The sequence below is a fragment of the Acanthopagrus latus genome, chromosome 11, assembly GCF_904848185.1.
Source record: "Acanthopagrus latus isolate v.2019 chromosome 11, fAcaLat1.1, whole genome shotgun sequence".
Taxonomy (NCBI): Eukaryota; Metazoa; Chordata; class Actinopteri; order Spariformes; family Sparidae; genus Acanthopagrus; species Acanthopagrus latus.
Window position 1 is genome coordinate 27597689 of NC_051049.1, and position 14117 is coordinate 27611805.

Below are 14117 nucleotides of genomic sequence, written 5' to 3' on the forward strand. Positions count from 1 at the left end.
TGTATGTACAGCAGGTGCACTGCCACACAGTCTATATCTTTGCGTCTCACACAACACCTTGTGTAAACTGTGGTTTTGTGAAACTATACCTGTGGTTGTTTTAATGGATATCTGCTCTGACATCTGTGTCTTTGTCTAAACCATCTCGTCTGAGGAGGAGGGGCAGGTTGAGTCTGGCATTTAGGGCCACAGCAGGACACACCTTTGAGGCTGAATCCTTATTCAGCCTTTAAAGTGGGACATAACTCAACCTGCTGTCTGCTCAGTCGACTGTGAAGCTGCACCTGAACCCTGTCTATGATAACAATAGACAAACTCAAATGACGAAATCATTTTCTCTGCTTCCTTTCCCAATGCAGGGTACAGTTTAGACAAGCTAATTTTCTACTAAACATATACTTCCACACTTATGCTCCCATTACACTAATGGGTCAGTTAGCATTCCTTGATCCTCCTAACCTGCCATGTCATGATTTAGATAATAAATCATATATCGATCCAAATGAGCCCTCAGAATTGATGATCCAAAGTCATTAAATCAAACACTGAAGCAAATCATGACCTTAAAATTAAAATAAAATATATCAAATTGTGGATTTAGAGAATTGTGAGACCCCTATTATCTTGTTGCTTGCAAAGGACACAGAAGCATCCAGAGGAAACCATGCAGCCATGTGTAGAGGAAGCAAATTTCGCACAAGAAAGGCTCAGCAAGCCAATGGATCAACCTCTCACCTGGATGTTCTTGCACTGGGTTGACATTTCTGACAGCCAAGACACCATAGCACTCTGTCTGTAAAACCAGACAGCCATATTACTGTTAGAACAAAAGGCGTGGCAGTTACGTTGTGTAAGTCAATCATTTTCACATTGCAACTAAATGAATGTCTTACACTTGAAAGTTTAGAAAGTTTTCCAAAGGCACAACCTTGATTTCTTTTACATCCATTCATTTAATACTACCTGCCAAAATGTCTATTAGTTTTTCTGAATGGGTCATTACCCTCCTTGGCAATGCAGATGGACGATTGTGTGATAGTGTCTGGAAGGAAATTGATTAAATGATTCCTCCCTCCCTAATCCAGGGAGGGAGGAAGATGTAAAGATTGAAAGTTGGACAGAAAAGGAGAGAAAGTCTAAAATCTAGCTTAAAATGTAGTTTAAATGTGGGACAGTCTAATCAAATAAAGTGAACAATTCTTAGAATTTGACAAATCATCTGATACTTGACAGTGATTTATACTCAGTGCTGCAGACACTTTTCCGCATGCTCCACAGAAAATGTTACAGTTTGATACCCAGCTGTACCTTGGTGTTGAAGTGTGTTTTTATGGTGTACCCTTGCAGTGTGCACCGCCTGGAAAGCGAGCTAATGGTTCAGAAGAGTCAGCGAGGCATCATGACTACATTTCATCACACTCCACTTACTTCATGCGCTCACACTCAAACACGCTCCCAGTCACACAGAAACCTGTTCGCTGATTCGTTTTTGTCCGGTGAAGTCCGTCTGCGGTGAGCTCACACACTCTCAGCCTCAGCAATTTGTTATTTCTTCTGGCCGTCCTGCTAATTTCCTCGAGGCATTCCAAGTGTTTGATGGACATCAGGCCAGGCTGTGCCCTAATGATTAGAGTAGTTAGCTGGTGGTCAGGGAGTTGCTGGAACAACTCCCTAAATATAACTCTTCTGTTCTACACTACAGATATCTTGTCTACACTGAATAATGGATTTGTGAGTTGTGAGGAGATGTAAACACAGAATGAATGAGCTCATCAGTATAGCAGAAAGACATAAAGGCTTTAATTAGAGGTAACTCCCCTGCCATCCTCTCATTGTGTACCCTGCTTTTTCCTAAATTGCTTTGTATTCCCTTCTGCCGCCTATATTTGCTCATGCTAAAACTTCCAAGAGGACAGTGGAAACACTGCTAAATCTCTGTGGGTAATCTGCGATGAATAATGTACAATGATTTTGACTATGCCCGCTAAAGGAAAATATTCTACTAGCTCACTGGCAGCATGATATATAACAAGAGAGAAGAGATAGACCTAACACATGGATACAGAGGTGGAAGATTTATTCAGTTGAAATAACAGAGAGCTGAAGTGATGGGCAGAACAACAGACACAGAAAGAGACCTAGACGGAGATGGTGACAAATGTCCAGCTTAACAACTATTTCTTATCATTGCAGCTGGATATATACAGCCTTTGCAGTTGAGTGACAAATCTCCTCGCAGTCTTGTCAGCCGCCAAAATTGTAGATCCACTGGAGAATTGGCTCAGGTCATGAAATGTTTAGATACAGGAAAGCTGTCCTGATAAAAAGTAAGGTAAGTGAAAAAGATTAGTGTCTTGGAACGAACTATCCATTCGACAAAGGTGTAAATAACTTTGAAGACTCTGACAAGGCACATTTGTAAAGGATTAATGGGAGCAGTTGCCAATAAGTCGTATAGAAAACAGCCAAACAGGCTCTTTGGCTTCTAGAACGACCCATAAGACTGCTCCAAATTAACACTTAACAAGCAAATAGAAACCAGTGGTTCTCATTAATTTTCATTCTAAATATTGCCAGGTCACCAACATGAATACAGCCTTGACATCATAGTAATCAGTGTAGTTATCTGATTCAAGTGAATGAGGTGACTGTGTTTTTTCCTACAATGCATTTGTCTGTCTAAAGATGATCTGTGAGGTTTTGTCATAGTAAAACAAAGTCGAGCTATTTCCACTCCATAATACCCAAACAGCTGAATCAGTTGCCAACATATACCACCATTTACAAAACAGCAAGACTGTTGCAGAGTACCAGCGACAGCGGTACCAGACCTTCATCATACACTCACAATTAGTTTGGGTTTAGGTACTCAAACTCCCTCATTAGGCTTTGGAAAGTCTTGATTTGGGTTTAAATAAGTAGGTTTACCACTTACGAATGTGCTTGATGTAACTTCAGTATGTCCATAAATTTGAAATACCCACCACTGACTCTAAACTGGACTAAAACATTCATCTCATGGACAAAAGTCCAGACTTGACTTCGTCCTTTGCTGTTGTAGTAATTACTATGGCCACTAGAGGTTGCTGCCTTACAAGAAACGTAAATACTGGTCAGATAAGTAGACTTGGACCAGTATAAGATATTATCAAATGTTGTGATATTTGCTATCATATGCAATACATTTCACAATATAAAATATCGAATAGTTGTCATGTTGTCTTCAGACTTTTATTTTGAAAATGAAATGTACGCATAGCTGTCCTGGCAGTTGAAGCAACACACATCGATATTTGGAAAGCTGGCAAGATTGGGAAGAGCAATGATTTAACAGTCTATCACAGTATTTGGGCAGGACAATATAAAATTTTGGACATTGCCCAAACCAAGTAAAAGGCTGAGGCCTGGCTGGCTATTTTCTCTTTTAGTACCAAAAGAGGACAGTAATTATGGCAACAAGGGGTCAAAAGTGTGGGGAGAGTGTAAACATTGGTCTTTTTAAGTGTTTAATCAAATGATCGTTGTTGGTGTTTATCTTGTGAAGAAAGTTTCACAGTTGCCACTTATGGTTACAGCTTAACTGCTTTGCCAGTATGTTGTCCTGATTCAGTTCAAACAGAACAAAAATGATGGTCCTTCTGGTCCAAGAAAGCAAAGAAAGAAACTGTGCTCAAGATCAAGCACACTATCCCACAGATTTTATCACAGGTAAGAAATGTGGGTTTGTAATCAGTGTCTCTGATCTAATTTCCTAGTCACATAAAGAAAGTAACCAGAGCGGTCCTCTGTAATTTAAGGGCCGACGCAAAGGTCAAAGCTTTCTGTGTCCCAGAAAACAGCTTTGATGTGCTTTTATTACAATTTGGCCTAAATAATACATTGCTCTCCAGTCTCCTCAAAGAGTATATGAAACCTACAGAACGCTGCTGGCAGATTTAACTGTAACAAAAGCACTGAGCTTACATCACTGCAGTGCTTAAGTTAGCGCACTTCAAGGTGTTCTTAGGATTGATTTGTAAGATCTCTATATTCTGAATATATTCTCACACAAGCACTTCACTGTATAGTTGATATGGTCCAAATACTGAACATGTGCCTGACCTCTGTATGTTCCTTAGATTCACAGACTCCCTGCTGTTCCAAAGATTAAAGACTGGTGAGGCTTTGGATCCAAAACGTTACTGAAAATAATACATAAAAAACCTCCACTACTTCTCCCCTAACCCTTCATGCTACTGTTCAGTGTCAGAATATTAATCGTATCATTTTTTAAAAAACTTTCCCGCTGTGTTTTGTATTGATTTGATATTTTTCAGCAATATTCTCAGGGTGAATTTGATCTCTGAATCTTGAACCACCTATTTTCATCATTCCAAATAGGTCTGACAGGTGTTTTTCCAGCTGGAGAAAAAAAATCAATGGTACATTTCTTTCATCAGCTGTACCAGTTCTAAGTTATCTGCTTTGAGGTTATTGAACAGTTACATTTTGGATTTTTTTACTGTGGTTCAATCAAATATTCAAACTGACATACTGAGAAAGGGAGTCGGGTTCACATAAGGAAAGAAGGAAAAGAGACTTTCTGCAAAGCATCCGTCATGTTTGATTGTGTGTTTTCCAATCAGTCTCTGTATGAGTCAGGGGAGCTTGAGCCTTTGGTGTGTTCACTGTGTTCAAAAACACCAGCATCTGCTCTCATCGCCCTGTGTAACTGCCTCTGGAAACATCTTCAGAGGCAAAAAACACCTGTTTGCTGTCAGGCTGAGGACCAGCATGGGGTGAAAAGACATGAATAGAGGGTCCACAGAGGAGGGCGAGGCAGGGAAGTGATTGATGGATGATGGAGGAGAAACTGAGCAGAGGGTCTGAGAAGGAAGAAAATAGGTAGAGACAAGAGTAAAGTATAGAACGATGGCAACAAAATAGAGTTACCTGCAGGGGTATGAACATCCCTCACAATCTCAGTGCCTTAAGTGCAAAATAAAGGTTAACACCACTTTTACCACCATTCTTCTGTAACTTCGATGTTGCACATCTCTCAGTTTGATCTCTTGGTGGCTCTTTCAGTCAACAGAAGCTTTTTTTTTTGCTGTTTATTTTTGCTGTTTCTTGTAGAGTCTCCTTCAAAACAATCTTCTTTTCAAGTGACAATAATCCATCTCATATTTTCTCGATGCCAGCACAACTCGATTTAAACTGTTTCAGGATATCAACACTTGTGGCTGGAGAGAAGACAAGTGTTTGTAGCCAAAGATGGGTGAAGTTGCAATCTGTCTTTCTAATTTAGATTATACCTTCCCAACATCTCAAGACAGTCATATCAAGCGCAGCAGACGTAACGTGACGGACAGGAATAGGGAGTGTTAGTGTCTCATATCTGCAGAGACCCTGCAGCCTTCTGCTTGGATTTCCTTATTTTCTCACTTTGCTGCTGCTCACGACTCTTTACCAACCCAAAATGTGGATATTTAACACCACAGGTCACAAAAAAAGGGGGCAGGGTAGACTTGTTCTATTGCTACCACCCACAACTTCTGCTAATAGAAACATGAAAATAATTGTTGTGTAATGAATTGAACTGAACTGAACTGCTGGGCAGATAGCAGCTTCTGTGAGAATAGACTTCAGACCGGTCCAGAGTTGATAACAGGGACAAGAGAGGATCCTGCCCTCTGGCAGGGTCTTGATTCTGTTGTGGCTTTTAGGCCACGCTGCATCTGTTCTGCTCATTCAGCTGAGGAAGAGTGGTGTACCAGGGCTAGGCCTCAGTGCTTTGAAATGAAATATTTTCTGCCTCTGCATCTCTCTACTGTGAAAAGTCAGAAAAGAGCGAGCTGATAGCTGACAGAAGTCCCCTAAAGATGGTTTCACTTGACCTGCCTTTTCAGAGCAGTGCAGAAAGAGTACAAGGGGAGATAAGCAGACACATCCACATCTTTGCACCTGAGGACAAAGGAACAATCCAGATGGAAGATGGAAAATACATTGAGAGTTTGGACCGTAAACATAGACAGTCTCCTCTATGAGAGATTTATTGTGTAAAATGTATGTGAGACTGAATGAACTGTAACCTATAAATATCATTCTAAATCACATTCCCTGCCTATTGTGCATTTTCGATACAAAATACACATCTCCTGGGCTAATCTGCATTTAGTCTGCACCTGAAAAAGGCTCAGTACATCAGTACAAAAAAAAAAAGAAAAAACAAAGAAACAGCCCAAGAGAGATGACTTTACTTCTCTGGTTTGATTGCAATACCCAGGTGCAGGATAACGACAGAAAGGAGCGCCACCCACAGAAACTCAAACTTAGGAAAGACAGAATCACAATAATGAGTAACATGTTTGAAATTTGGTCTAAAACATGGCCCAGGAATCAGTCCTTTAAACCAAATGGCAACACAAAAGTGGTTACAATTTGTGCTCTGAGACTAACTGCATTTCTTTCTTTCTCTTCCCCACCCCACCCACAGAGCCAGGCCATGCGTATTGTTCGGACCGTCGGCCAGGCGTTCGAAGTGTGTCACAAACTGAGTCTGCAGCACACACAGCAGAATGCAGACGGACAGGAGGACTGCCACAGCGAGAAGAACGGCAATGAATCCTCCGTCGCAGGTACACAAACACACGCGACATGCTCCTGCTATAAAACTTAACATTCCATTCTTGACGGCAAGCGTTGTGGGTGAATGTTTAGCACTGCTGCCCCTGAGTTGTTTAAATTCATGGTATATGTTTGCAGTGATCTGTGTTCGCTGTTGTTTCACTTCTTTGTGACAGAAGATGAGTCAGAAGACCCACCGAGAGAGTTGGGTGAATGTTTCACGTCAGAGTGCTGCAGTTTAATCAATTGTGTATCTGTTGCAGCCTTGTAGAAGCTCATTGAAGGTTCCTGAAGTGAATTCAGTGCCAAATGAAAAGAATAAAAGGCAGCTACAAACTCTCTCCTAGGAGAGTTATTTTTAACCCTCATCTCTTGTTATGCCTTTTATCCAGAGTTGTTCTGGTAATCCTTGAGGATCACTGAACACTGAGAGGCATGTCAGTCGTGGGAGGTCAATACACAGACCAGAAGTAATATTGTGTTTCAAAAGGTGATTCGTCAGAAGTAAAGCAGGGCAAGGACAACAATCGAGAACATGAACAGATGGGCAGACGTGTGGGTGGAGTTGATGTAGAGTTGATGTTCAGAGTTCAGTGTGCTGTAGCAGTGAGTGTGCTGATGGAAGAGGCTGAGGATTTATCTGGGTGGAGCTGTAGAAATGTAAAATAAAGTGTCTGAGAGGAGAAAAGAAGGGTCGTGTGGCCGATGTGTGAAGTCAGGCTTGTGTTTATCTGCTCGCATGCTCATTGTCAGCTGCCTAGCATTGGCAGTGTAAGCTCTTTTCACAATGTTTTGTTAAAAACACCTTTGGCTGTTCAAATCAATGCAAATTTAAATGATGATGATAATAATAATAATACATGACAGAGTACATGACTGTGTTGGAATTCTATATATATATATATATATATATATATATATATATATATATATATATATATATATATATATATATATATATATATATATATATATATATATATATATATATATATATATATATATGCTGCAAATCACCTCTGTACCATATCCCCTGTCTTCAAACTGACCCCTGTTGGTGTCAGAGGCAGTGTTCAATCCCAGTTCAGTGTCCAGCAGTGTTTACTTGGAGGCAACTGTTGGCAGTGGTGACTCCCTCCGGGATCCGAGCTGTTGGTCATGGCATAACCCAGTCACCTAATCCCACTTACTGTAGCTGCCCACTAACTGAGCTGTGTTGCTAACGGCAGCTAGTCCTATATTTTTGGAGGACATTTAGATAAACAAACTAGGATAGGATGTTTTTTTAGGTCACGGAATGAAAGATATCATACTGTATCAGCAAGGACACGGTGGAAATTGGATATAAAGTCCAAAAATAACGCAAGATCTGAAATCTTGGCAGCACATTTTCCCAGCGTACACAAACACCTACACACTTCTAACACAGTCGTATGTCTTCAGATGGCATAAACAGATTGTACTGCACACACACTCCACACACACATATACACATTCCAGCCTGCATTGTGCCCAAGTTGGCACGCAGGAGAGGGCGATGCTGGAGTGAATGTCACGGATGAGTCAACCCAAAGAAAGAAGGCACCGCACAACAACACTGGTGGGCTGAGCTACTTTTATCTGTGGCCTCGTGCCTGGACAGGATGGGCTTCGCTGCAGCCCAGGGACACGTGGCTCTGAGTGGGGTCTGAGAGGACAGACATGGGGAATCAGCAGTTGGAAGAGTCCATGATCTGAGCCCTTTCACAGCATCGTTCCAGTCATTACAGCAGCCGGGCCTGGTCGCCCTCCCCACCAGGCTGGGGTGCGCTATCTCCACATCCTCCTTCAGCCCTTCAGAGACTAGCAGTCTTTCACATGCTGATGAGCCCAGAGATCACCCACGCTCTATAACTGTACATTTACACAGAGCGAAAGGACCCCACATGCATACAAACTCAGGCCTGTACGCACACCCTCACACAATTGCTGTCATGGTGTGTTAAGCAACACAAGAGCCGTCACGGGCAGCCAATGAGCTTATCTGGAGAACTAATTATCATGGAAATAAAAGGAGAAGGGATAGAAGAGTGGGAGATGGTGGATTACAGAAACAGAATGCTGGAAGAAAGCACGGATAGTGTAGGGGAGGAGGGAGAAGAAGAGATGGATATTAGAGGGAAAAAGGCATTTGGGTTAGTGGAGGAAGAGAGGAGCAAGAAAAGATGAAACGCAGACGAGAATTAGAGAGGAGCAGAGAGGATGGGGAACTGGGTTGAGCAGCAGGGGGTCCAAAGAAAAGGAGAAACAGCAGAAAGGACCGAGCAAGTTCTCTCAGAAGAGGCTGCATTTTTGAACAATTGCACGGAATAATGCCACATAAGACGAACAACATAATCTTTTTAACAAACAAATAACTGTAGAAACATGGCTGACATCACTAGAACTAATGAAGCCCACTAAATGGAGAGTAATGCCAAACACACAATAGTGTTATCATTATAGTTCATGTTATTATAAGACATAGTGGTGACGTAGTCATTCAATGAACACTGAATCTATGGTCAAGATTAAAGGCCATATGGGGTTTTCTTTTTGAATTGAAATTAACACTCAAAAAAGTTCATATGAAACTTTTTATATGACTGGACAGTTTTGATGTAATTGATTAACTCATTCACTTTTTGACAGCCATTATCTATTAACCCCCATGCTGATGGAAAGTTGGCTGAATTTCCGTTGTCAGCAAAACATTTCTGGAGCTTCACAGCAAAACAGCATAGCAGCACTTACTGTCACTTGTTTTAAAACTCAAAAATAAAAATGAAATGGCCCGTCTGGCATTATCCAAGTCTCTGGAAGCCTTGAGATCCCAAATTCATTTTAAAAGCTGTTATTTGTACCCTCGAGGCATGGTCAAGCTTGTGTACCAACAGTACTTCAGACGGTATGCTTTCCTACACACCTCAGGTCTCTAGTGCCCCGTCACTTTTTTACAGGAAAACACGAGAAAAACAATGTTTTTATCTTTTGTAGAACCAAATAGTTTGAGGGATACCTGGGAGTTGTGAGTCTCTAGCTGAGTGCTTCTTTTATTCACTTTTGAGATTCAAGGAATAGTTTGGCATGTTTGGAGTCCGGCTTGTTGGGTGCACAGAGGTGCTGGGCAGATGGATACACAGTCAAACCATAAATCATTCTCTATGTATTTCTTTACATACTGTATCTTTGAAGGTAGGCTAGCTGATCCCCCCACTTCCTGTATCAATGCTAAGCATGAGAGAAATAATAAGCTTTGCTTGTAAGTCTCAGCAATAAATAAAATAAGCGTATTCCCCCCAAATTTCAAACTTTTACTTTGAATGTTTTCACCTAAAATTGGCACTACCAAACATGCGATCAATTAGTGAAGAGTGTTTGGTTCTGTGAGAAGGAAAGCTTTCAACCTTGCGTTACAGATATGTTGTAGAAAGCCCAGTATTTTATGATATTGCTGTTTCAGAAATGAGTGCCTTTGATTTTGCAAATAAGAGTGAGTTATCATGACCACAATGATTCTTTCTTCATTTGATTAGTTTTCATGTTTTTAAAATGATTGCTTTCTAAATGAAACCGTCTGTCAGAGGGAGTTTGAGAGGCAACCTTGAGAAAATAGCTTTCACTTCCATCTGTTCTTGGTAGAAATCAGTGTGGTCTCAGTAGCTCCAAAGTGCAGCTATATATTTTTAGTTCAGTCACATTGCCTGGGAGCAAATGCAATTCAATCCAGTGGGAGGTTGTCAAAAACCGTGGTCGAACAAGAAAACAAATCACATGCATGTAAATTATTAACTAGAACACTGACACCTACATTTCCCCTGTTGTACATTTTGAATCTGCAGAGGTTAGGATGCACAGCCAACGACTTCAGGCTTCAGAGGAGGAAATACAACAGCTGTGACAAACAGAGTTATAGTTGTGTTCTGGTGATTTGCCTGGTGAGGAAAGTCAAGTGCACTTGAAATAGTAAAATATTGAACAGAGTTCAGACTGCCAAAGGGCAAACAAAAACCAAGTGTATCACTCTGAGAAGGTTTGCACAACCTGTTTAGTTAAATCAACCATTTGCTAGAGGTTAGACTGAATATTTTAAAATCTAGGTGACTGACTTACTGTCCCGTGTGTCCCGTGTATGTGACGATACATGGAGTCTACACTCTTATTCAAGAGTTTCACTGTCTCGCTGTGGGACAAAGCACAGCAGCTTTTGACTGTGTTTTATTGAACTTAATTGGATGGTTTTCTTTGCCAATGATGTAATTTAGTTAAGAATTAATCTTGACTGAATAGAAAGTGAAAGAAATGTCTCAGTGTAGTCAAGAAGAACCCATTTTCAATGTCACAGTTCAATTCAACAAATTGAAAGAGGCAGATGAAACGAGTCACAGTGCTTCTAATAAACTGTTTTGTTGCAGTCTGGATGGATTTTGTGCCATACACAGGAAAAAGTGCTGCTCTTCATCTTTAATGATCTCCGCTTCAGAGGAAACATACCCTGTGTCCAGTTTGGCATGATTGTTCCATTAATAATGTATGAACAATAATGATACACAGTTGGCATTGTAAGACGAAGTTGTACAGCTGAACAGCTCGACCATGAATTTACTGTACACTTATTGGTCACACAGTCATACTTGGAGTATGCTATGCTTCTGTGTATAATGTGTCTTAACTGAATGTTTTCATGTGTGTCCACCCATGTGTGCCTGTGTACATGCTCATGCCCACATGTGTGTGTGCAGGCGTGCGTGCTTATCCACCTGTATGTGTGTGTACTTTCCTCGGCTCAGCTCGGGAGCTAACTGGCGCTGAGAAGACGGCGTCTGTCACCGAGGAGACAGATATAGATGCGGAGGAGGCGAGCCAGGTGCCGGCAGCAGAGGAGTCTAACCTCAACAGAGGAGTGACTGATCTGGACGCCACTGCCAAGACAGCTGAGCAGAACCACTCCGAGAGCAAGGTAAATCATCCCAAATATGCGCATGTTACGTTCTATCTCCTCCTGACCTGTCATCATGTTTGGTTATCAACATTGCTGTTAACAAATAAAATGTAGTAAACGATACACAATAGAAAATATGAATAATGTGTCTGTACTAATTCAGAATTCAGGTTAGAAGGATGAGATATTACAAGTTTGGTCATCAGTTGTGTCCGAGTTTGGCTTGTTGCACCGTGCCCGCCATCTGTCTGAAATATTTCAGCTGAAAACTTTGCCCATATGTTTAATGTGTTATTCTTGTCACTGAAAGATCCAATACTGGTTCTTAGTTCACAGTCCTTTTCTTTCCATATTTTCATTATTTGATTAATGTACTAATTATTTTCTCAATTAATGGAATAATGATGATGGACAGTTTTCATCACAATGCACTGAACCATAAATCCTAAACATTATCTTTCTTAAACCCTAAGCAAGTCATTTTTTTTTTGTACCTTAAACTAGCCAGGTGATAAGAACAGCACGGATACAACATAAAATGGAGCATTGAACATAAAAAAACATAACTGAACTTTGAAGAAACATTATTCTGGTGATTGGGTTGCAGGCACTTGACTGGAATTGACAGCTTTTGAAGCATCATGTTAATATTTTGAGGCTTACTTTATTGCAGCACATCTTACACTCACTGTCTAGAAAGAAAGGCGTAATAATAAAGAATAACGGCGCCCTGGTGGCCCACGGGATTAGACACTAACCATAGATTGTAACAAAGGAAGAGGAAAAAGATCCAGAAAAAGACCTCCATAAAATATATCTGTACAACAAAAGGGCATCAAGTATCTGTTCACACCCTTCAGATCAGGCTGACCTCTGGGCGTAACAGCGGATGTCTAAAGTGTACAGAAGTTTAGTTTCATGTCTTTGAGGCTCTCCTATTTGAAATAAAGTCAGTGAAATCAAGTTAACACCAAGTCTGTCTAATGTACGGCATGAGTATAGAAATAGCTCCAACTCCTTCTTTTTAAAAGCTGTCATCAGCATGTTGGCAGCTGAGCTCCAATGGTGCTACGCCAGTCATACGGTGGATGTGTTTGTGTTTCTTGGGCCACATAGTGTTAGAGATTTGATACAGCTCCGTCTGCTGCTCTCTTGCGTGTAGAAACAGACCTCCAGCTGTCTGTTTACAACCAGAGAAATACTCTCTCGCCTGTCTGGAGGTGTGTGAGCACGGCTGTCTGGTGCAGCAGCGTCGTAGTTACAGCTTATTGCGATTTTTCCGATCGCATGCAGAGGTGTAATTGTGTTATCTGATAGAGGCAGCGGTGGGAGGACGACACTGCATGATGAGGGCAGAGAGGGGGTGCAGGGTGATGTTTATTACACTGCTCTTTGGCTTGAAACCTTGGGCTCTGCGTCAAGTTGGCAACGATGGTGTATCATAATCATTTTATTCTGTTTTTATTTATTACTTCCCACCGCCTGGCCTTGCTGAGTGAAGCAGGAGAGTAGTGGACGAGGATAGAGGGAGGACTTGGACTGGCTCCATGTGTTGTTTTGTGCCCAACAAAATATTTTTCTTCAATATGGCCCTCAAGTATTTTTTTATGATTTTTTTTTCTTCCATGTACTATCCATTCAGGGAAATGAATGTTTTTTTTTATAGTTTTAGGATTCAACCTTGTCTCCTTAAAGCAAAATATCTAACTGTCACTGGGTATATCAATGAAATTGCAATATCCCCTCCAGGCAGCTAAGGTATTATTGACACTTTTATGTCGATCCACCAACACCTCTCCCTTTGTGCCAACGAGATATTTGCATGTTTAACAAACCCCCAAACATCAATACCCCCACTGCTAACATTGATTAGCAGTTTTTTTTTTCATTTTCAGGATTTCAATCAATTGGCAAAAAAGTTAATTGGTTCCCATACACATGCCCGCAATAGCTTCACATGTTGTGGAAAGATGATATGATATGATTATTACACCTCTGTATCCAAAAAAAAAAAAAAAGGCAGAAGATCTTCTACTGGCGGATTGGCAGAAAAACATAGATCAACTTGTGGAAAAATGTGGAGTTTTAGAAAACCCCTCCTATCTCTATGGCCAGAAAAATCAATGCTATCAAAATGGTAGTTCTTCCAAGATTTCTTAAAATTTTTCAGGCCATTCCATTATTTATTACTCTTTCTTACTTTAAGCAACTAGACACCTTCATTTTACTCTTTTCCATAGAGCTACAAAAGCTCGAGCTTCGAATAACGAAGAAAACATCTCATGAATAAACAAATGATGGAGGTTTTGCCTGCCTTACCTTCAATCTTGCTACTGGGCTACCCTGTTAAACACTGTATCATGGTGGTAAAGGGGCACAGCCAATGAATGAAGTGATTGCCCTGCTTGGTTGTCATTGGACAAGGCGTCTATAATAAGACCTCTCTTGGTTATTTTATGTTGTTTGAGCAACTCCAATGCACACGTAATATCCCGACCTCTAAATTTTACAGATATTTGCAAATTCGAGATTGTGTAAGGAAAAGTTAACT

The 14117-nt window shown here is 40.8% G+C and overlaps 1 protein-coding gene across 3 annotated transcripts in view; it reads left to right on the plus strand.

Moving 5' to 3' along the window:
• The window catches only part of LOC119028313 (carboxyl-terminal PDZ ligand of neuronal nitric oxide synthase protein-like), a 192802-nt gene that overhangs the window by 113905 nt on the left and 64780 nt on the right, over nt 1-14117 (plus strand). For 2 of the 3 annotated variants that reach the window (XM_037114147.1, XM_037114149.1), the window contains exons 6-7: nt 6476-6617; nt 11367-11584. In XM_037114147.1, coding sequence (XP_036970042.1) covers nt 6476-6617; nt 11367-11584 — 360 coding nt within the window. The remainder of the gene's footprint in view (nt 1-6475; nt 6618-11366; nt 11585-14117) is intronic. The other variant, XM_037114148.1, reaches the window with a different exon arrangement.